Source organism: Symphalangus syndactylus, chromosome 13 (assembly GCF_028878055.3).
Source record: "Symphalangus syndactylus isolate Jambi chromosome 13, NHGRI_mSymSyn1-v2.1_pri, whole genome shotgun sequence".
In the NCBI taxonomy this organism is placed as follows: Eukaryota; Metazoa; Chordata; class Mammalia; order Primates; family Hylobatidae; genus Symphalangus; species Symphalangus syndactylus.
The window spans coordinates 60177164-60199766 of NC_072435.2; the positions used below are offsets into that span (position 1 = coordinate 60177164).

At 42.7% G+C, this 22603-nt stretch overlaps 2 protein-coding genes across 11 annotated transcripts in view; one reads left to right on the forward strand and one right to left on the reverse strand.

Annotated features, from left to right (window-relative positions):
- The window catches only part of ZNF529 (zinc finger protein 529), a 62439-nt gene extending 58769 nt beyond the window's left edge, over positions 1 to 3670 (reverse strand). The window contains exon 1 of one of the 2 annotated variants that reach the window (XM_063614143.1): positions 3520 to 3670. The gene's annotated coding sequence lies outside the window, so the exon portion shown is untranslated. The remainder of the gene's footprint in view (positions 1 to 3519) is intronic. The other variant, XM_055239676.2, reaches the window with a different exon arrangement.
- Positions 1 to 22603, forward strand: part of ZNF382 (zinc finger protein 382) — a 180781-nt gene that overhangs the window by 29196 nt on the left and 128982 nt on the right. For 6 of the 9 annotated variants that reach the window (XR_008650338.2, XM_063614142.1, XM_055239648.2 and 3 more), the window contains 3 exons: positions 5918 to 5988; positions 8447 to 8573; positions 9190 to 9282. Coding sequence is in view for 7 of the 9 variants with exons in the window: in XM_055239648.2 (XP_055095623.1) it covers positions 5918 to 5988; positions 8447 to 8573; positions 9190 to 9282 (291 nt within the window). In the remaining 2 variants the exon portion in view is untranslated. Of the gene's footprint in view, positions 1 to 3669; positions 4118 to 5917; positions 5989 to 7987; positions 8574 to 9189; positions 9283 to 22603 lie in introns of those variants that run through there. The other 3 variants (XM_055239668.2, XM_063614141.1, XM_055239667.2) reach the window with 3 other exon arrangements.

The window sequence follows — 22603 nt, forward strand, 5'->3', positions numbered from 1 at the left end:
AGTAGAGATGGTGTTTTACCATGTTGGTCAGGCTGGTCTTGAACTCCTGACCTTGTGATCCATCCACCTTGACCTCCCAAAGTGCTGGGATTACAGGTGTGAGCCACCGTGCCTGGCCACCTCTACAAATTTTTAATTGACAAAATCCAAAACTTTATTTATGAACACAAATTTAAATTGCATATAATTTTCACGTCATGAAATATTACTCTCCTTTTTTTTTGGTGGTCAACTATTAACAAAAAGTTAAGGCCGGGGGCGGTGGCTCACGCCTGTAATCCCAGCACTTTGGGAGGCCAAGGCGGGCAGATCACGAGGTCAGGAGATCGAGACCATCCTGGCTAACACAGTGAAACTCTGTCTCTACTAAAAATACAAAAAAATTAGCCGGGCGCGGTGGCAGGCGCCTGTAGTCCCAGCTATTTGGGAGGCTGAGGCAGGAAAATGGCGTGAACCCGGGAGGTGGAGCTTGCAGTGAGCCGAGATTGCGCCACTGCACTCCAGCCGGGGCGACAGAGCCAGACTTCATCTCAAAAAAAAAAAAAAAAAAAAAAAAGGTAAAACCAATCAGTTCACAAGCCATACAAAAATACAGGCTACAGGCTGGATTTGGCCCACAGGGCCATAGTTTGCAAACCTCTGTTCTAGACCCAGAGACCATTATACCATACTCACACAGTCTACACAGTTATGTGACTTGTGGGAAAAAAAAAGAAAAAAAAACACCTGGCCGGGCACGGTGGCTCACGCCTGTAATCCCAGCACTTTGTGAGGCCGAGGCAGGTGGATCACCTGAGGTCGGGGGAGTTCAAGACCAGCCTGATCAACATGGAGAAACCCCATCTCTACTAAAACTACAAAACTAGCCAGGCATGGTGGCGCATGCCTGTAATCCCAGCTACTCGGGAGGCTGAGGCAGGAGAATCGCTTGAACCTAGAAGGCGGAGGTTTCAGTGAGACAAGATGGCACCATTGCACTCCAGCCTGGGCAACAAAAGTGAAACTCCGTCTCAAAAGAAAAAAAAAAAAACACCTGATGCGGCCAAACCTCACGCAAGAACTAGCTGGTACCATATAAATCTCCTAAGGTATTCCCTCGGAAAAACTTCCTGCCCTTCTTAACAGCTCTCTCTGCACATACTCCGCAATAATATTCTAACTCCTAAGGTCCTCTAAAACAAAAAAAGTTACTATAACCATTCAAACGATCTCCTATCTTGCTGTTTTTCCACTCATGTCTCTGAAGAAAATCTAAAATATCTAATGTGTAATTCTACCTAAGCAATTGGTCTCCTCTGTAACAAATCACTGTGTGAAGGCAGACTATATGTCATGAGAATGCTTAGACAAAAAGAGCACACAGGAGAAGTGAACATACTGTCAAGGTGTTATATGAAAATTAACTCTAGGAAGGGCATCTGATGAGGTACTGGAAAGAAGATCTGTCTTCATAATGTCATCAGTAACTGGGAAGAGAAGGACTAGAGACCAGGTAAACAGATAAGTCACTATTTGGTGAGCATTTCAAATGAAGTGATTTCACATCCTGAAAAACAAAAATGCATTTCATAAAACAAAGAAAAAATTCAAAACGACCTCTAGCTTGGCTGTAAAATGTGCAACTACAGGCCCGGCACGGTGGCTCATGCTTGTAATCCCAGCACTTTGGGAGGCCGAGGCGGGCGGATCACGAGGTCAGGAGATCGAGACCACGGTGAAACCCCGTCTCTACTAAAAATACAAAAAAAAAAAAAAAAAAAAAATTAGCCGGGCGTGGTGGCGGGCGCCTGTAGTCCCAGCTACTCGGAGAGGCTGAGGCAGGAGAATGGCGTGAACCCGGGAGGCGGAGCTTGCAGTGAGCCGAGATTGTGCCACTGCACTCCAGCCTGGGTGACAGAACGAGACTCCGTCTCAAAAAAAAAAAAAAAAAATGTGCAACTACAATGCTTTCCTTCTCTCAGAGCTCTTCTCTTGGAATACAGCAAAATGTGGAAAGAAAGGGAATCACAATATACCCAGCCTTTCTTGGATCCCAGACAGGCTAAATAAGAACACATTCTTCACCACCGGCAAGCTTCCATAACCCATACTGAACATGCCCAGATGGAAGTATGAGAAAGACTGGAATATTGTTGACTCTTCCCTTCATAAAGAAAAATCAGGTTCACCAAAGCTTGAGACTGAAATGTTTCTGTATTCACAATAATTTCCTTTAGACAGCTATGAAAATGCTGTGGATCTACAATATTCAACTTGCCCCCACAGAGCTTCCAAAAGGGATCTTTTGGCTAGGCGCGGTGGCTCACGCCGGTAATCTCAGCACTTTGGGAAGCCGAGGCGGGTGGATCACCTGAGGTCAGGAGTTCGAGACCAGTCTGACCAACATGGTGAAACCCCGTCTCTACTAAAAATACAAAAATGAGCCGGGCATAGTGGCGCATGCCTGTAATCCCAGCCATTCGGGAGGCTGAGGCAGGAGAATTGCTTGAACCTGGAAGGCGGAGGTTGCAGTGAGCCAAGATTGCGCCACTGCACTCCAGCCTGGGCAACAAGAGTGAAACTCCATCTCACACACACACACAAAATCTTTGGAGAAAGGAATCCTATTCTTGGGGCCTCAATATCATATCTTCCCAGGACCTTGCCTTGGGAGCAATTCCAGCTCTAACATCTCCATATCAAACACAAGGCTGTGCATATCAGAACACAGCCTTGTCCATGTGAAACACAAGGCTGTGCTTTTTCGTTGGAAACTTCATTCTGGATCTCAAATATCCAACTTCCTTTTCGATAGCCATTTGACTGCACACTGTGCAATGTGGTTATAAGGTGAAATGACTGAGGCAGTGAAAGAAATCCCAGTATAACAAACTCCAAGAAACCACGTAACTTAAAATTGGCCCCAGAGGTTGGCGAGGCTGCATGCCACTGTGTATTATGCATTATGAAAGCGACAGGGGCCATGCTTTAGAACAGGAGGTCTCGGAGTATTCCACAGACACAGATCGAGCCATACGGGGATCTTGTCCACGTATTCCCGAGCCCCAGAACTGCAGAAATCAAACTTTACAAAAGCTGCACCAGGCCAGTTTTGATCACAGTCTCCAGTGGGTCACAACAGCGCTGTCACAAGATCACTGATAACAGCATGACACATTCACAGTCACCGCTCAGCGCCGTCACACAAACGGCTCCGCCCCCACTCAGTCCCGCCGGCCCAATCGGGGACAGTCAGGGCTGTCCCGGCTGTGCACCTGCTGTGCACACACACCCCTGCTGTGCACACCCCTCGGCCCCCCCCCCGGGGCCGTCACAGGCGCGCCCACTCACAATCACACCACACACGGACGCAGCCACAGAACTGCACACACAAACACCATCACACAGTCTCCCTCCCCAGCAGGTGACTTGCACACAGGCCTGGGGCTTCTGCCTCCACAAGCCCTCTCCGCGTCCCAGGAACCCGGGTCCCCTGCCGTGAGCTCCTCTCGCATCCAGACCCGGGTCACCTCAACTCACCACACGGAAAACGACCACCAGGTCAACGGAAAAGGGAGCCGGGGTCCTGGGAGAAGCGTAGTGCCAGCCGCAATAGGGCGGGCGTGGGTGCAAACGGAGGGGAGCGCCGGCAGCGAGCACCGCGCAGCGCCTAACGGGCCGCCCCGGAGACTCCTGGGAGCTCAGGCCCACGCGCGAGTGCGCAGGCGCAGACGACTCACCCTGGGCCGGGGGGTGAGGCTTGGTGGGTGCCAGGGGTGCTGAGGAGGCCGAGGAGGGCATCGGGAGCTCCGTTCCGGTAGAGCTGTCTAAGGACGCGGAACCGGGTGGGGAGGCCAGGGAGGTAACCAAGAGTCCGAGCCGAGCCTGGTAATTCTGAGGAGGGAACCGGGACCGCGGTATCCAGACGCTCCGATATGTACGAGCCGGGCCTCGGGCGTGGTCCGTGGGCGTGACCTTGAGGGTGACCCGGAGCGAGCTCCGCGAAGGGGGATTTTGCCCGTTCTGATCCCGCGGAAGCGCCATCGCTGGCGTCGGGTCCCCGCGAGGAGCGGGCGCTGCGTGTTCGCGCGCGCACTGAATGGGGGTGGCCTCCTGCGCCCAACCTGCTGCATTTTAGGTGCTTGCCTCTCTTTGGGATGTTGTGGCCAATTGTGTGTGAAAAGTGGACGGACTAGTGTTGCTGCGCGAGGTTTCCTCTGCGTGTGTCTATTTTTAGATTAGGTGTGAGTCGCATTTGAGACTGCCTTTGAGTGTGGAGAATTGAAAGTGATTTGCGGATGTGATTGTGACTGCCTGGAGTCGTGTTAGCTGCTGTCTGAGGTTGTGAATGACAAGTGAGGCCTGTAGGTTGGTGGTTCTCTGAAGGATGTTTGGTTGACTGTGACTCTGCATGTGTTTGTAACCTACTGTTACTTCTGGTGGTTTTGTGGCCTTGGTGACCTAAATATTTGAATGATTGAGGAACCCTGTTATGACCATGGCTGGTTGGTTTTGTAAGACTTGATTATCTGAATAGTAGCCATTAAGCCTGCCTCCAAAATTGTAACTAAGTAGCAATTTAGCAAATAAAAGAGAGATAACAGTATCAGAAGGGAAGAGGTGATTTTCATAATTCCCAGATTCATTACCTGGAAACACCATATTAACTAAAACCAATATGTTGAAATGAATAGCATTCCACTGGGGACATGCAGGAAAAAAAATTTTTTTTTTTTTTTTTACCATAACTACCACTTTTGTTGTTGTTTTTTGTTTGTTTTAAGACGGGGCCTTGCTCTTTTGCCCAGGCTGGAGTGTAGTGGCATGATCTCTGCTCACTGCAACCTCTGCCACTGGAGTTCAAGTGATTCTCCTGCCCCAGCTTCCTGAGTAGCTGGGACTACAGGCTTGCGCCACCACGCCCGGCTAATTTTTGTATTTTTAGTAGAGATAGGGTTTTACCATGTTGCTCAGGCTGGTCTCGAACTCCTGACCTCAAGTGATCCGCACCCCTCGGCCTGCCAAAGTGCTGGGATTACAGATGTGAGCCACTGTGCCTGGCATAACTACCACTTTAACACTTGTATATGAGTGAGATTTCCTACTCCCTTAGGCTTGCTAAGATAATAAAAAGTATTTGATAGATTTTTAATAAATCCAGTCTCACTGTAGTAATTAAAATAGTTATTTTGTGGGCCTGGCACGGTGACTGATACCTGTAATTCCAGCATTTTGGGAGGCCAAGGTGAGCAGATCACCTGAGATCGGGAGTTCAAGACCAGCCTGACCAACATGGAGAAACCCCATCTCTACTAAAAATACAAAATTAGCCGGGCGTGGTGGTGCATGCCTGTAATCCCAGACACTCGGGAGGCTGAGGCAGGAGAATCGCTTGAACCTGGGAGGTGGAGATTGTGGTGAGCCAAGATTGTACCATTGCACTCCAGCCTGGGCAACAAGAGTGAAACTCTGTCTCAAAAAAAAAAAAAAAAAAAAGATTATTCTTAACTACAATATAGACCAGATAGGCAAAGATTTAAAAGTTGTCAACAGTCTTCATCAGGGCTTGGGAAGGTATTCTCATCCACTACTGTCAGTGAAAATTGGCAAAAAGTCCAAGAAGAACCATTTGGAAATACACAGTAAACCTGTGGTTAGTGGGAGATGGAAGGCAGAGCTGCAGAGGGAAAAACACAATGTTCCCTCTCTTCAAGCTAAAGCAGGTTCCTCAGAATCCTGTCTACTTTACCAAGAGACTGGGTTTCTGGTGTTTGTGAGGGAACCTGATTTGTCCTACCATCCTGGACATCTGAAGGGTACACAAGGTGGACAAGTGCTGAAATAGTGAACATTCATGCAGATTTAACTGAGTTAATTCTGGGAGTTCTGAGTCAAGTATGGTCTCACATACGTGTATCCTCCATCTTTGCTTTCTCAGGACTGTTTCTTTTTCCAAAAGAGGAGCTCAGAAGAGAAAGTTCATCTAGAAATCTCAAAGCCATGTCTCAGGTGAGATGATGTTTCCTCTCTTTCTGAAATAACTTTTTTTCATGGTGTATGAACATGAGCTTCCCTATCCTTTAACCTTCCTGGATATTGGGATTTGCTTCCATGAAACTAGTCTTCAGTCAGGGCCAGATTAGGATGAGGCAGGCAAGTGGCATGAGGTAAAATATTTAAGGGGTACCCTCAGGGCTGTGCCCGCCTAAATTTTGCATTCTAGGTGCCTCACCTGCCTCACCCTATATCCAGCCCTGTTCACAATTTCTCCATTCCAACCAGATCGACTTAAGCCTTCCCCAAGTGTACCTTCTGGTTGTACATATTCATTGGGTACATCATTCATCATCTCCTTTCTCAGTCTTCTCACAAACAAACTGCTGGAATAGAAAGGTATTGTCTTGATTTAAATGGGAATATATGGCTTGAATGAATTTAACTTGTCCTGATGCTGATTTGAGATCTAAGCTGTGAGTAGTCATAGAGCAGACGTGGAAATACCTTGATTATCTCCGCTAGCCTAGGTTTTGCAATGATACGTTGGGAAATAGAAGTGGTAGATCCCAGCATTAGTTTCTGGAAAGATGTCCTGCTTTGTGAGGTGTTTAGGACAGCAATTTGATTGCAGGCTTGTAAAGGAAACAGGTTTTATGTTCCTCCTCTCTGATCTTCTTCTTTTTTTGTGTGTTTTTAGTAGAGACGGGGTTTTACCATGTTAGCCAGGACTCAATCTCCTGACCTTGTGATCCGCCTGCCTCAGCCTCCCAAAGTGCTGGGATTACAGGCGTGAGCCACCGTGCCCGGCCTTCCTCTCTGATCTTGTTTCATTCATGTCTGCTAGCCATTCCTAGAAATTGTGGGCTGCCAGTGAAAACCTTTCCAGTATTCCAATGCTGTTAGAGATTTATTATTTTCTTTTTAGTTTCTTATAATTTTTTATATGCGGGTGCAGGAGAAGGAATTCCATATGCCAGGCTGCTCTTGAAATATTCTATTGTTGATCAAACAGTACTTTGTCCTCTTTTCATATCTTTCAGAAAATTCCTCTTTAGCTCATCCACCAACCTTTAAAATATTGGTTTTCCTCAGATGCTAATTGGTTCTCTTCTTCTTCACAGTCCATTTTTCTCTATGCACAATCAGATTCACTCTGAAGGCTACACTTAGTGTGATTCTAGTGACTCCCAAATACCCATCTCTACTCTAGACCTCTGTCCAGAGTGTCAGAACCGAATATCCGACCTCCAGTAGCTATCACCACCTGTATGTTCCACAGACACTTAAAGTACATTTCCAAAGTTTACCTCATTACTTCCTTTGGTCCAGCCTGCATTTTCTTCTGTTTCCCATTTTCACTTTCTAGTCCCAGCAGCCATGCATTTGCCTATGCAGATAACATGCCTGTATGTTTTCCACTCTACAGCCAATTTACGACCATCTCTGTTGTAATGGTGGTCATGTAGGAGCAGTTGTCCTCTGTCAGCCCGCTGACACTTCTTTAATCTAGGAGACATCTCTAACCATGGTTACTTAATTGTCATTCCCACCTAACATATGATAAGCCTTTTCTAGTCTTCAGGAGTATTGCCTCAAAACTTTTATCACATAACATGTGTGTCAACTTATGTTTATTGATGTTCTTTACATTCCTTAAAGCAACAGACCCAAAGTAAGGCATACCTCACAGTAGAATGTACAAGACGGTCTATTGGAAGGAAATAAAATACTAACAATTTACATCGAAGAGCAGTATTCATTAACAATGTAGATTTTCATAAATGCCTATTGATGGTTTATAAATAGCTACAATGTTGGGGATGTGTTCAGTATATCTTTAAGACCACTGTTCTGTAGGAAAAAAATCTAGTATCATGTCATAATATCCCCACTGCCTACCTCCATATACCTTTTCTTTCTTAGAGCTCAAAGACTGTTTCCTAACATACTGTGCCTTTTGCTATTTCCTGATTTACTAACTGATTTTTTTCTCCCCATGAATTTTTAAAAGCTGATGCCCTGTATTCCTACAAAACAAATTCGTTGTGAGTACAAAACTTTTATGTCCTCAATGAAGCCTCAGAGTACAAAATGAAATTTTTCTTTGTTTTGTGACACTTTACTTTGTACGTATTTATGTCATTGCATCTGTAAAACCTACTAAGTGCATGTATTTACATGTATGCCCCTCTCTTAGCCTATAACTTCTCATGAGCAAGGTCAGGGTTTTATTCATTTTGGTCTACCAGGCAACCAGTCACATTCAGGGCAAGTAGTGTGATCTCAGTATGTTTAGCATGAGATTATAAGTAAATACAAATGGATGTATTTTCAGAGAGAATTTTATACAATATAAAACATAAATAAGGAAACTAGTCTGACCAGTAAACATCGTCAGTACTAGGTCTCCAATATCTAGTTCTCACACATTTCCGATCACTTCAGGATGAACTAGAGTATGCCCTTACAGGGATCAGTGTCATTCAAGGATGTGACTGTGGACTTCACCCAGGAGGAGTGGCAGCAACTAGACCCTGCTCAGAAGGCGCTCTACAGGGATGTGATGTTGGAAAACTATTGCCACTTCGTATCTGTGGGTAAGAAACACTCTTGAATCTTTCAATGTCATGCATCTCCTTCTAAGAATTCCTGAAACATATAGAACTTTGAATTTCAGGGATTAGAGGTGATTTTTTTTAGCAGAAAATATTATATTGCCAGGCACAGTGGCTCACGCCTGTAATCCCAGCACTTTGGGAGGCCGAGGCAGGTGGATCACTTGAGGCCAGGAGTTCAAGACCAGCCTGGCCAACATGGTGAAACCCCGTCTCTACTAAAAAGTACAAAAATTAGCTGGGTGTGGTGGCACATGCCTGTAATCCCAGCTACTCTGGAGGCTGAAGCATGAGAACCACTTGAACCTGGGAGATGAGGTTGCAATGAGTTGAGATTGCACCACTGCACTCCAGCCTGGGTGGAAGAGCGAGACTGTCTCAAAAAAAAAAAAAAAAAAAAAAAAAAAAAGAAAAGAAAAGAAAAAGAAAGAAAGAAAAGAAAATATGATTATATCATCACTTGTGTAGTGTAAGGTATTAACTTTGGTAAGACATTAATGTATACCTCATTTACTACCTTGAAGTTGTATCTTTATCTTACTTCAATAGTTTTAAAGTCGAAACAGCTTAGACCAAGAGTCTCATTTTCCATCATTAGGGTTTCACATGACTAAGCCTGATATGATCCGCAAGTTGGAACAAGGAGAAGAGCTATGGACACAGAGAATTTTTCCAAGTTACAGCTACCTAGGTGAGTCTAAATGAAGTCTAGTGAACATTAAATGTCAAGTAGTTGATGCCTTTGAATGTTTTTAGGGATCTATTTTTGTTATTGTGGTAAAATACACATAACATTAAATATACTCTCTTAAACTTTTTAAGCATATAGTTCAGTAGCATCAAGTACATTCACACTGTTGTGCAACCATCACCACCATCCATCTCCAGAACTCTTCATCTTGCAAAACTGAAGCTCTGTACCCATTAAACAATAACTTCCCATGGCCAGGTGCGGTGGCTGACACCTGCAATCCCAGCACTTTGGGAGGCCAAGGTGGATGGATCATGAGGTCAGGAGATGGAGACCATTTCTGGCTAACACAGTGAAACCCTGTCTCTACTAAAAATACAAAAAAATTAGCCGGGCGTGGTGTTGGGTACCTGGAATCCCAGCTACTCGGGAGGCTGAAGCAGGAGAATTGCTTGAACCTGGGAGGCGGAGGTTGCAGTGAGCCAAGATCATACCACTGCACTCCAGCCTAGGCGACAGAGTGAGACTCCATCTCAAATAAATAAATAAATAAAAATAACTTCCCTTTATCCCTACTCCCTAGCCCTGCCAACCACCATTCTACTTGTTGTCTCTGTAAATTTGACTACTCTAGGTACCTCTTATAAATGCAATCACATAGTATTTACCTTTTTCTGACTGGCTTATTTTACTTAACATGATGTCCTCCAGGTTCATCTATTTCCTTCATTTTTAATGCTGATTAATATTTTGTTGTATATATATACTACATTTTGCTTATTCATTCATCCATCAGTGGTCAGTTGAGTTCCTTCCATCTTTTGGCTATTGTGAATATTGCTGCTATGAACATGGGTGTACAAATATCAGTTTTAGTCCCTGCTTTCAGTTCTTTTGGGTATAATCTCAGAAGCGGAATTGCTGAATAATATGGTAATTCTGTGTTTATATTTAAGGAGTCACCATACTGTTTTCTATAGCAGCGGCATCATTTCACATTCCCACCAACAGTGTACAAGGGTTACAATTTCTTCACCAGCACTTATTTTCTGTATTTTCAAAGTTTCCATCCTATTAGTGATCTATTTTTAAAGACCTGAGATCTATAAAGTGCCTATACATGGCTGACTTTCATGCCTCTAAAATGTAAATTTTAGGTATGAATATCACTCCCCATGTAAATCTTTTCCTTGTTTGGCTGGGTTTGTGGAAATATTGCTGCTATTACCTTACTAAGAATCTATTCCATGTTTTATAGGTATAATGTACATAGAGATCTAACGTGTAAAGTTCTTTGAATTCTGACAGAAGGATAAACCCATGTATCTCACACTCCAATCAAGAAAAAAGACAGTTTCATTAACCCATTAAGTTCCACCAGGCCTCTTCCAACTCAGTCCCTCCCGATGGTGAAACCGCATCTCTACTAAAAATACAAAAATTAGCCAGATATGGTGGCAAATGCCTGTAGTCCCAGCTACTCGGGAGGCTGAGGCAGGAGAATTGCTTGAACCTGGGAGGTGCAGGTTGCAGTGAGCCAAGACCGCGCCATTGCACTCCAGCCTGGGCAACAGAGTGAGACTCCATCTCAAAAAAAGCAAACAAACAAACGAAAACAACTTTTAGCTATTGTATGTCATTTTCTTCTCAAATTCATTTTGGAATCAACTTCTTGATTTCTCTGGATAAATGTGCTAGGTTTTTTATTAGTGAGAACTAATGTCTTAGCAATATTGAGTCCTATGGTTCATGACAATGCTATAGCTTTCCATTTTAGTTAGCTTCTCTAGTTCCTATAAGCAATTCCTATTTTTAGTATAGAAGTCTTACGTATTGCTCATTAAGTTTCTCTCTAAGCTTTTAATACTTCTGATGCTATTGTAAATAGTAAGAGTGGCTGGGCATGGTGGCTCACACCTGTAATCTCAGCACTTTGGGAGGCTGAGGTGGGTGGATCACCTGAGGTCAGGATTCAAGACCAGCCTGGCCAACATGGCAAAATCCCGTCTCTACTAAAAGAATACAAAAATTAGCTGGGCGTGGTGGCACACACCTGTAATCGCAGCTACTCAGGAGGCTGAGGCAGGAGAACTGTTTGAACCTGGGAGTCGGAGGTTGCAATGAACCCTTTCTTTTTTTCTCTTTCTCTTTCTCTTTCTTTCTTTCTTTCTTTCTTTCTTTCTTTCTTTCTTTCTTTCTTTCTTTCTTTCTCTTTCTCTTTCTTTATCTCTCTCTTTCTCTTTCATCCTTTCTTTCTTTCTCTCTCTCTTTTTTTTTTTTTTTTTTTTGACAGTCTCTCACTCTGTTGCCCAGGTTGGAGTGCAGTGGCATGATATCGGCTCACCGCAACCTCCGACTCCTGGGTTCAAGTGATTCTTGTGCTTCAGACTCCTGAGGAGTAGCTGGGATGACAGGTGCGCACTACCATGCCCAGCTAATTTTTGTATTTTTTTAGTAGAGACGGAGTTTCGCCATATTGGCCAGGCTGGTCTCGAACTCCTGACCTCAGGTGATCCACCACAGCCTCCCAAAGTGCTGGGACTACAGGCATGAGCCACTGCCCCCTGCCTATTTTTAGTAGTTTTAATTACATATAGTGATTATAATTTTAACCATTAGTAACCTTTTAACAGAGTAAACTAAGAAGTAGATAGTTGTGAATTATCTGCTACATACTAGCATTCTATAACAGATTAGCAAATGTTACGAATACATCATCTCACAACTTTATAGATAGGTATTTCCTCATAGTACAATTTTTTAGTGTTTAACAGATCCAAAGATATTTAATCTTTCTATTCTGTATAAAATTAAAGAGCCAAAAGTATGTAAATTTAAACTTATATTCAATAATGCATGTTTCAGTAGTTTATCTTAGAAATTATAAATGAATATCTATTATTTAACTTAGCATGACTCTTAGGTTGCAAGTTACCAAGAAGATTTTGGAAACTGTTTCTGGCAGATATTATGAAACAACTATGGAAAAGCCTATTTATAAAACTCTTATTCCACTTATATTGACCTACACAAATAGTATTTATTATGTTTGGATTATTCATGAAAATTTCATAATATAGTAAACAAAACTAGCCATCCTCTCAAGTAATTTCCTTGCTAACTGTTTTTATAGCACATACAAGTAAAAGGCAATTAAAAGCAAATCAAGAAAACCTGAAAAGTTAAATACATAGGTTTGTTTATTTTGTTTTCCTGCTGTGTTTGATGTATATGAAATAATGGATATCAGACAATTCATTTTTACTGTATGTTTATTTGTGTATTTTTTTCTTAAGTTGAATTTATAGTTTTTATAGTTTTAAACATAGTAAATATGATAGTAACTTATTTGACTAGTAAAGCCAAGTAGAATAAAAATATGTGCTCATAGATGCACCTCTTTTTATTAAACCAACAATATTAAACTCATCTTAGTTATCAAAATTTTACCCCAAGTCACATGAACTTGAAAGGCCTTTGGGTTAGTTCCTACATTTCTGGGGGTGTTAGGAACATTTCACTTATATAAACACTCATTTTTCTCTTAAAACAATTTGAATAAACTCTTTAAGGGAGTTTATAAGTTAATTTGGCCACGTGTTGTGGCTTACACCTGTAATTCCAGCTACTCAGGAGGCTGAGGCAGGAGGATTGCTTGAGGCCAGGAGTGTGAGGCCAGCCTGGGCAACATAGCAAGATCCAGTCTCTGAAAAAAATGTATCCTAGTGCAGTGGTATGCACCTATAGATCCAGCTATTCAGAAGGCTGAGGCAGGAGAATCACTTAAGCCCAGGAGTTCAAGGCTGCAGTTAGCTATGCACTACCGCACTCCAGCCTGGGCAAGAGTGAGACCTCATCTCTAAATAACTGAAATGTTTAAATAATTAATTAATACCATCTCGAGGTAAGAAAATATCACATATACATAACATACATGCATAGACATACATAGGCGGACAGTCCAAAACAGAGATCTTATAACTTTCATTCTAAAATGTTAGCCAGGAGTCAGTAGAATAGTATTACACTCTCATCTTTGCTCCACTTTATATTTTTATCTGAATCGTGTTTCTGACACATGGAACAAGGTTAGCTGTTCAATATGTGGGCTAATGCTTTTTAGCCAATATTTGTGGAGATTTTCAGATTTTTTGGAAGCTGTGGACTAAATTTTAGGTGAGTGACTGAGCTATCTGGATGTCTCCAAAGCTTGGTTGAGTGAATAAAATATCCACTTTGTTTGCAGTTAACCCGTTTTTCCTTCTCAGCCACAGGTAGTTTCTTTTGGGGACCCCTTGAATGCCCCCAGTGTGGGGCAGGGCACCTAAAGTTCAAGTGACTGTAGGGGCTAGAGTGGGAAGGGAAATGTCTGGCAGGGTGGATAGAAGGATGGAGGAGCTCTGAAGGGCCACCTGTCAATGGGATTCAGGGGAACTGAAGGGACGATCAGAGGTGGTGAGAGGAGGAAGGAGGAGTGGAGCAGTGGGAAAGGAGAGGTCTTACAGGAGCCAGTTTAAAGAATCCTTAGTAAAGTGATGCCAAGAAGAAAGGAAGTAGAGGGAGTTGGCAGAGCGTATACCAACAGGGGAACATACACCATCAATCAACTGAGAAGTTCCCATGGGAGAAACAGGATCAAACAGGCCTCACAGAGTCAGGAATTTTCTAGCCCTGAGAGTCAGGAAGTGGATTCCCACCCAAAAGAAAAACCCAGGAAGAAAGACTTCTAGCCCAGCAGGTACCTTTTAAACAAAGAAGCTGGCACCTCTAACCCAACTTCATATAAACAGAGGAGCCTAGGATTCTAACCCAGCCTCTAGAGTATGCTCAGAATCTAAGGAATCAAAATGTTGTACCAGCTTCAATGGGAGTTTGTCCAGAGTAGTGGACCAGGAGTCTGACTCACCAGTGGGTCCCCAGTCAGTCAGGAGTGAAGACCAAGGCTCAAAAGGTGTGCACTTGGGGTCCTGGTTGAGACACCAAGGGGTCCAGTAATCAATCTGTTCTTATCCAAGCTGTGTTACTATAAATACTAAAGAAAAACATTATCTTGACACTTGTAAGGCAGATCTCAGGGACTGCTACAATGGGGTTTTGAAGTAGTGGGGAGAGAATGGGCCAACTCTGAATACAATAAGGAAGAGAGGAAATTTATAGTTGAGGGAGAGGGGCAGTGATGGGAAATTACTGAGTGGACAGGGTAATCTTGCTTAGCTGACCTACCAGGACTCCTACTGAAAGCAGGTCATGGTGATCAGATATCACCTGGAGGGGTTGGTGAGGAGAGAGATCAGATATTGAGAGTGGGGGATTCCAGCTAAACCGACTTGACAGAATTCTTGCTAAAACTGGGCCCTTTGGTGGACATGCCCAAGGACTGGGCCTAGTTGGTTAAAGTTTAATGGTGTTGTCCTGAGTCCTGGGATGCAGTCTTTACTCCTAAGACGTGGTCCTTCTGGAGTCTCGATGGAAAGACCAAGGTTGTTTTGTTTTGTTTTGTTGTTTTGTTTTGTTTTCACCTAGCCCAGGACAAAGATGAATGGACTGGGAATTTTTGCTCTTTTGTTTTGTTTTGTTTGCCTGTTTTTCCACTCTGCTTTAAAATTTTCAGTGCATTTAAAAATACCAGAAAGGGACTGCCCCATATTGGTCTTCATGAATCCATGCTGAACTATTCTCTTTTAATATCACATTTCCAATTTGCTTATATTGGGACCAAGGTTTTCATAAGTTTCCTGTTGGCACAGGGCTAGAATTGCAAACTCTTTTTCAGAGCTAAGCAGCCACTAAACTCTTTGTTCAGTTCCTTCAGGGCTCTAGCTTTCTTTCCCCTTTGGGCTCCTTGCAGTCTTGCCCTGCAGCAATGTAGTTAACCAAGGCTTTGAGGGTGGCTTATGCCAACTTTGGGGCTCTGCTTTTTTGACTTCTTCGTTCCCAGATTTTGTCTTCAAGTTACAGTAGCTCTGAACTCCAACCTCTGATTCCCTTATACAGATGACTTGTGCTTTCTCTTGGAGATCTAGCTCTTCTGTGCTGCCTGAATTATTGAGAACATACACCTGGCTAAATGTAGCTCTTATGCAGTGTGGTTTCTTTCTTTCAAAAATTGCATCCACTTCAGCTTCTGGCTACTTTTGGTCGTTCTTTAGTGCCTTCAAATAAGTGGAGTTTTTTTTTTTTTATCAGCTGGAGGATTGTTTTGATACAAACTTCTTTGTCATTACCAAAATCTAGATGTCGGCCGGGCACAGTGGCTCACGTCTGTAATCCCAGCACTTTGGGAGGCTGTGATGGGAGGATCACTTGAGGCCAGGAGTTCCAGACCACCCTGCCCAACATGGCGAAAACCCATCTCTACTAAAAATACAAAAATTAGCTGGGCGTGGTGGTGCCCACCTGTAATTCCAGCTACTCAGGAGGCTGAGGCACTCAAGTTGCTAGGACCCGGGAGGTGAACGTAGATCGTGCCACTGCACTCCAGCCTGGGTAACAGAGCAAGATTCTGTCTCCAAAAACAAATAAATAAATACATAAATAAATCTAGATGTCCAGACCAGCAGTTCTCAAACTTTCTAGTCTTAGACATATTTAAAATCTTAAAGTTATTAAGAACTTAAAAGAACTTTGTGCGCATGTGTCTGTGTGTATGGCATTGTAACTGGCCTAAGTCCAGCTGCTCACTGCTTAGAGGCCAAAAACATGAGAACTGGGGAGTGGTGAAAGGAAAGCACCTTGACTGATTAAATGCCAGCAGATGGGAGTTGGCAAGGCTTCTGCCTCAAAGAAGCCATCTCTACCTTTTGGGCTGAGTGAAGGAGGTTGTGAAGGAAAGGATGTGGAAAGGGTGGTGCAGGAGGGCACAGGCCTGTGTGTCTTGTTCCGATCCTTATCTTGAGTAATCGCTCTTCCAGAGGTCCAGTTTGCCTCATTCTGGCTTTGGCCTGGTAGTGGTGGGCTATTTGTAACCTCCACTAAGTGGGGAGGATTCTGCAGCTGGGTCTGTCTTCCTGGTTTGTTTCAAAATTGGCCCCTGGAATTCCTAAGCAAGCACATAATTAGATAAGTAACACTGTTCACATGGAAGTGCCAGGTGAGAAAGCAACAAAGAGTTTCAAAGGGTCTCAAGGTTGAAAGCAAGAAAGGAAAAAATGTTTTAAAGTACGTTTGAGGCTGGGTTACTTGGTTACGCTATCAGAAATTAAAATAGATTTTTTTTTTTTTGAGATAGAGTATCTTTCTGTTGCCCAGGCTGGAGTGCAGTGGCACGATCTCGGCTCACTGCAAGCTCCGCCTCCCGGGTTCACACCATTCTCCTGCCTTAGCCTCCCGAGTAGCTGGGACTGCAGGCACCCGCCACCATGCCCGGCTAATTTTTTTGTATTTTTAGTAGAGACGGGGTTTCACCGTGTTAGCCAGGATGATCTCGATCTCCTGACCTCTAGATCCGCCTGCCCTGGCCTCCCAAAGTGCTGGGATGACAGGAGTGAGCCACTGCGCCTGGCCTGAGAGAGCATTCTTAAACGTATCAGAAAAATAAAAATCATTTTTTAATATCTATCTTCCTCATAGTTTTCACTTTCTTCTCTTTCCCTGGGCAAAGAAAGATTATTTCTTTGTTTCCCACCTGAGTCTCACATCCCATTCTCACCATGAGACCTACCGCCAGGTTCCAAAATCCATATGCCTGGGACCAAAATGGTAATTTCAAGACCATGATTTCTTTCCAGTAAACTTTTTATGTTTCATATCTAATGCTGAGCATCATTCTTAATATCTGCCAGGGATAGTTGTGGGATTTGGGTGAAAAATACTACCTCATTCTCATCCTATTTCTGTGAGTACGTTTTCACATCTTGTTTGCTTTTATCCCCTTTATGTACCTTGTCTAGGACAATAAATATTTGTTGACTAAATGAATCTTGTTTCATTAGGCCTCTCATTGGTATCTTTCTGATGTGTCCTTAAAGCATTTTCTTCACTCTCAGTTCTTGACGGGTTATAAAGTCCTACAAGGTACAATCATCTGAGGAATTCTCAAATTGATTTCCTTGTTTTATGTGAATCGCTTTCAAATAGACATTTCAGCCCATTTCTCCCTTGTCAACTCTAGTGGTATATTTTAATCTGCCAGTAGGAATATGACTATCAATTGTCCTATCCTTTTTGGTTTCCAATATATCAGAAATAATAATTGCTATCTTTACTCTTATTTGTTTATTCTTTTGTTCCCATAATCTTTTTTTTTTTTTTTTAATTGAGCTGGAGTCTCACTCTGTTGCTCAGGCTGGAGTGCAATGGTGTGATCTGAGCACACTGCAACCTCCACCTCCCGAGTTCAAGTGATCCTCTCTCCTCAGCCTCCCGAATAGCTGGGATTACAGGCACCTGCCACCGCGCCTGGCTAATTTTTGTATTTTCAGTAGAGGTGGGGTTTCACCATGTTGGCCAGGTTGGTCTTGAACTCCTGGTCTCAAGTGATCTGCCCACCTTCGCCTCCCAAAGTGCTGGGATTACAGGCATGAACCACCACGCCCGGCCTGTTCCCATAATCTTATTTATTATTGTTTGTTTCTGTATTCTCTTGTTCCCATAATCAGCCCAAGTAGTATAAAATTGAGTCCATCATCTCTGTTATACTTTCTTAATGATCTCTCCACAATGTGTTATGTTATCTCACTCTGTAAAATATCTTTGTATCTTCTTATATTCTCATTTGCCATTGACAGCTTCCAAAATGAGAGCCATAACATTTCAGGTGTGGGCTACTGTAATTAATCTTTGGATTTGCCATGATTTTTCCCTAGTTTTTTTTTTTTTTTTTTTTTTTCAGTTTTTCTGTCATTATGCTAAAAAGATAACACTTTTTAATATGAAATTTAAATCCCTCTGTTTTCAAGGGTGACAGGATCATACCCGATTTGGTCATTCCATATGTATTTCTGTCTGTGACTAGGAACTTTTGATAATCTCTATTTGTTCAAGACTCCTAAATATACTTCATATACAGTCAGACCCCTGAATTCATGGCTTCCACATCAGCAGATTCAACCAACTGCAAATAGAAAAAAATACACACACACACACACACAAAATAGAAATAAAAATCAGTATAACAACTGTTGGCATAGCATTTGCATTGTATTAGGTATAAGTCATCTAGAGATGATTTAAAGTATACAGGAGGATATGTGTAGGTTATATGCAAATACTACACTATTTTATATGAGGGACTTGAGCATCTTTGGATTTTAGTATCCTTGGGGGTTTCGGAACCTGTCCCCTTGGATTGGATAATGAAGGAAAACTAATTGGTTTTATTCATCACAGCTGGACCTTTCCTTATATGATGGATACTGTATGTTCCATATATACTTGTAAAATTAGCCAACTAGGAAGTTAGAGGGTACGGTAATCCATCCAAGACTGCCGTTACTTCTGACAGCAGCTTTAAATTCAGGGAACCTCAAGACTGCCCTTAGGTTCAATAATTTTTTTTTTTTTGAGAGATAGTCTCACTCTGTCACTCGGGCTAGGGTGCAGTGGTGTGATCTTGGCTCACTGCAACATCCGCCTCCCAGGTTCAAGCAATTCTCATGCCTCAGCCTCCCAAGTAGCTGGGATTATAGGCATGTGCCACCATGCCCTGCTGATTTTTGTACTTTAGTGGAGACAGGGTTTCACTATATTGGCCAGGCTGGTCTCAAACTCCTGACCTCAAGTGATCTGCCCGCCTCGGCCTCCCAAAGTGCTAGAATTACAGGCGTGAGCCACCGCACCCGACCAGGTTTGATAATTTGCTGAAAAGACCCATGGAACTCAGTGAAAGCTGTTATACTCACAGTTACAGTTTGTTACAGGAAAAGATTAAAATCAATCAAGGGAAGAAGGAAATGGGCAGAGTCCGGGAAAGTGCCAAACATGCAGCTTCTAGTCGCCCTATCGCTGTGGAATCATGGATATCAATCCTGGCAACACTATGTGACGATACATACAAAGTACCACCAACCAGCAAAGCTCAGCACAGCCTCAGTGTCCAAAATTTTTATTGGGGCTCCATCAAATAGGCCTGATTGCCCATGTGGCCGAGCTCAGTTTCCAGTGCCTTAGTAAGCTGAGCTGATGCTTGCTGCATGACTCAAAGCCCCTACCCTCAAACACATTGTTACTGTCTGGCCAGCCAAAGACTCCCCGGCGAACAAATAAACTCCTATTAGCCATGACATTCAAAGGCCTTAAAAATTACCACCCTGAAACTGAAGTTAAAGGTTCGGCCTCTCATTTGGCAAGGTTAAATTCTTTACCACACAATACTATATATCATTTAGCTCAAAAATCAAGTTTCATTTCCTCCATGAAATACCTTGACTACTGTATAGACTATGTCTATTTCAGTTTTTTATTCATTCCCATTGTATTTAACATCTGTAACATGTGAGCAGACACATCCTCTGATATAATCTAGTAATTTGGTACCTAATTCAACATTGTTTTATATGACACTTCTTTCTCCATTTGGTTATAATCATTCCCCAAAATAAGGTCCTCTCTTTTGCCTTTCCTTACTGCAGCTTGTAACAGAGGCCAGGTATCCAGTAGTTATCTTATTGATTGTCGTACCATACAAGCGAAAATGTCTTTCTCATCCATTTAGAAATCATTTACTACTAAGTTCTTTTTAGATGTACCTGCCAGCATTGTATCCCCTAACTTCAGATAACAGTGTGTAAACGTATACTCAGAAGATTTTAGAGAAGATCATCAATAAAATATTGACCTCCAAAAACATGAGTTTTAGTTGGGAAAGCAATATTATATTATCAAATAGAGGACTTTCCATAGAATGATTGTGTTAAAATCCCAGGCTGTTGGAAAATTTCTTGAAATGAATGTTCCAGACTATAATTATATTACAATTTCAGACAGACGGCATACTGAAAGGTAGAAAAACTATGTGAAAGCTTAGCCAGGAGCAGTCACTCACGCCTGTAATCTCAGCATTTTGGGAGGCCAGGGCTGGTGGATCACTTGAGGTCAGCGGTTCAAGACCCACTAGGCCAACACAATGAAGCCCCATCTCCACTAAAAAATACAAAAAACATTAGCCAGATGTGGTGGCACACACCTGTAGTCCCAGCTACTCAGGACGCCAAGGCATGAGAATCGCTTGAACCTGGGAGACTAAGGTTGCAGTGAGCTGGGATTGTGCCACTGCAGTCCAGCCTGGGTGACAGAGTGAGACTCTGTCTCAAAAAAAAAAAAAAAAAAAAAAAAGGGGCTGGGCGTGGTGGCTCACACCTGTAATCTCAGCAATTTGGGAGGCCGAGGTGGGTGGATCACAAGGTCAGGAGTTCGAGACCAGCCTGGCCAACATAGTGAAACCCTGTCTCTACTAAAAATACAAAAATTAGCCAAGTGTGGTGGCGGGCACCTGTAATCCCAGCTACTCATGAGGCTGAGGCAGGAGAATCACTTGAACCTGGGAGGCGGAGGTTGCAGTGAGCCGAGACCATGCTGTGGCACTCCAACCTGAGTGACAGAGTGAGACTTTGTCTCAAAAAAAAGGAAAGACTATGTGAAAACTTTAAGAAAAATCGGATAGTAGCATATACTTGGAGGTGTTTGAAGTTCTTAGGGAGGCAATGTAACTCCAATTACCAATACAGATTAGTTTTACATGTCCAAACTGCACATAAGTGGAATTGTATAATATGTATTCTTTTTCATAAAGCTTACATTCTGCAAAATATTTGAGATTCATTCCTGTTGTCATTGTGTATCAGCATTGTTTGTTCTTATTGCTGAGGTAGTATTCTATTGTGTAATACATGAAACACAGTTTTACCTGTTCATCTTTTTATGGATATTTGGGCTGTTCCCAATATGGGGCTATTATAAATAACAATGTTAATCATAGGTAAGATGAATCCATCTTTAAATTGCCCTCCCAAATATGGATGGTAGTAAGTCAACAATAGTAAGATATACAATAATTTTTTTTTAAATTGTTAAGATTAATTAGTGCTCTGCACATACATTGAAGAATCCAGTCCTTTACAGCTCCAGTAGGGAATAGCAGAGTTAAGGTAGGTGATGTATTGGGAGGAAAACTCAAACCTATCTTTCCCTAAAGCTGAAAAAAAGTAATTTGGCAAATTTAAAGAATGAAGTTAGAATTGTTGGTCAGGAGAATTTCATTATTGACCATCTCTGGCAGAATAAATTGATGGTAACAGCAATCAGAATACTACAGTTTCCGGGCACTGTGGCTCATGCCTATAATCCCAGAACTTTTGGAAGATCACTTGAGGCCAGGAGTTCGAGACCAGCCTGGTCAACATAGGAAGACCCTGTCTGTAAAAAAAATCAAAAATTAGCTGGATATGGTGGCACACACCTGTAGCCCCAGATGCTTGGGAGGCTGAGGTGGGAGGATTGCTTGAGCCCAGGAGATCAAGGCTGCAGTGAGCCAGGATCACACCACTGTATTCCAGCTTGGGGGACAGAGCGAGACCCTTTCTCAAAAAAATAAAAATGAATTTAAATATATATATATATCTATCTATCTATAAAATGTATACACAACAGTGATTATATTCATGTTGGAAATATATTTTGTCTTTTGCTGTATTTTATAATTCCCCATGGGAATATGTTTTCCAGATTCTCTGCTTTCAAGAGAAAATAAGTTACGGTTATATGGACATCTAGGGCCTAAACTATAGACTAATGTTTCTGTAAACACTAGGAAATGAGCTGAGAAAGTTCATTTACCATTCATGGTAAATGCAAGTGAAGAAGAAAGAATTGGAAGCACTTATAACACTTATTTAGTTGTGAGGGGATAAATGTATAGCTTTTCATCTCTTCCTAAATAATTTTTTGTCACATTGCCTACTGTTCAGCACCCTTGGTAGACTCACTTCAGCAGCTTTGAATCTTCCATTCCAAGTAGAATCCCTCTTTCATCATTCTTTCTCTTCTGCTCACTTATCTTTTTTTTTTTTTGGGAGGGGGGACAGAGTTTCGCTCTTGTTGCCCAGGCTGGAGTGCAATGGCACAATCTCGGCTCACCACAACCTCTGCCTCCTGGGTTCAAGCAATTCTCCTGCCTCAGCCTCCTGAGTAACTGGGATTACAGGCATGTACCACCATGCCCAGCTAATTTTGAATTTTTAGTAGAGACGAGGTTTCACCGTGTTGGCCAGGCTGGTCTCAAACTCCTGACCCCAGGTGATCAGCCCGCCTCGGCCTCCCAAAGTGTTGGGATTACAGCCATGAGCCACTGCACCCGGCCATCCTTGTGTTTCTTATACCTTCTCAG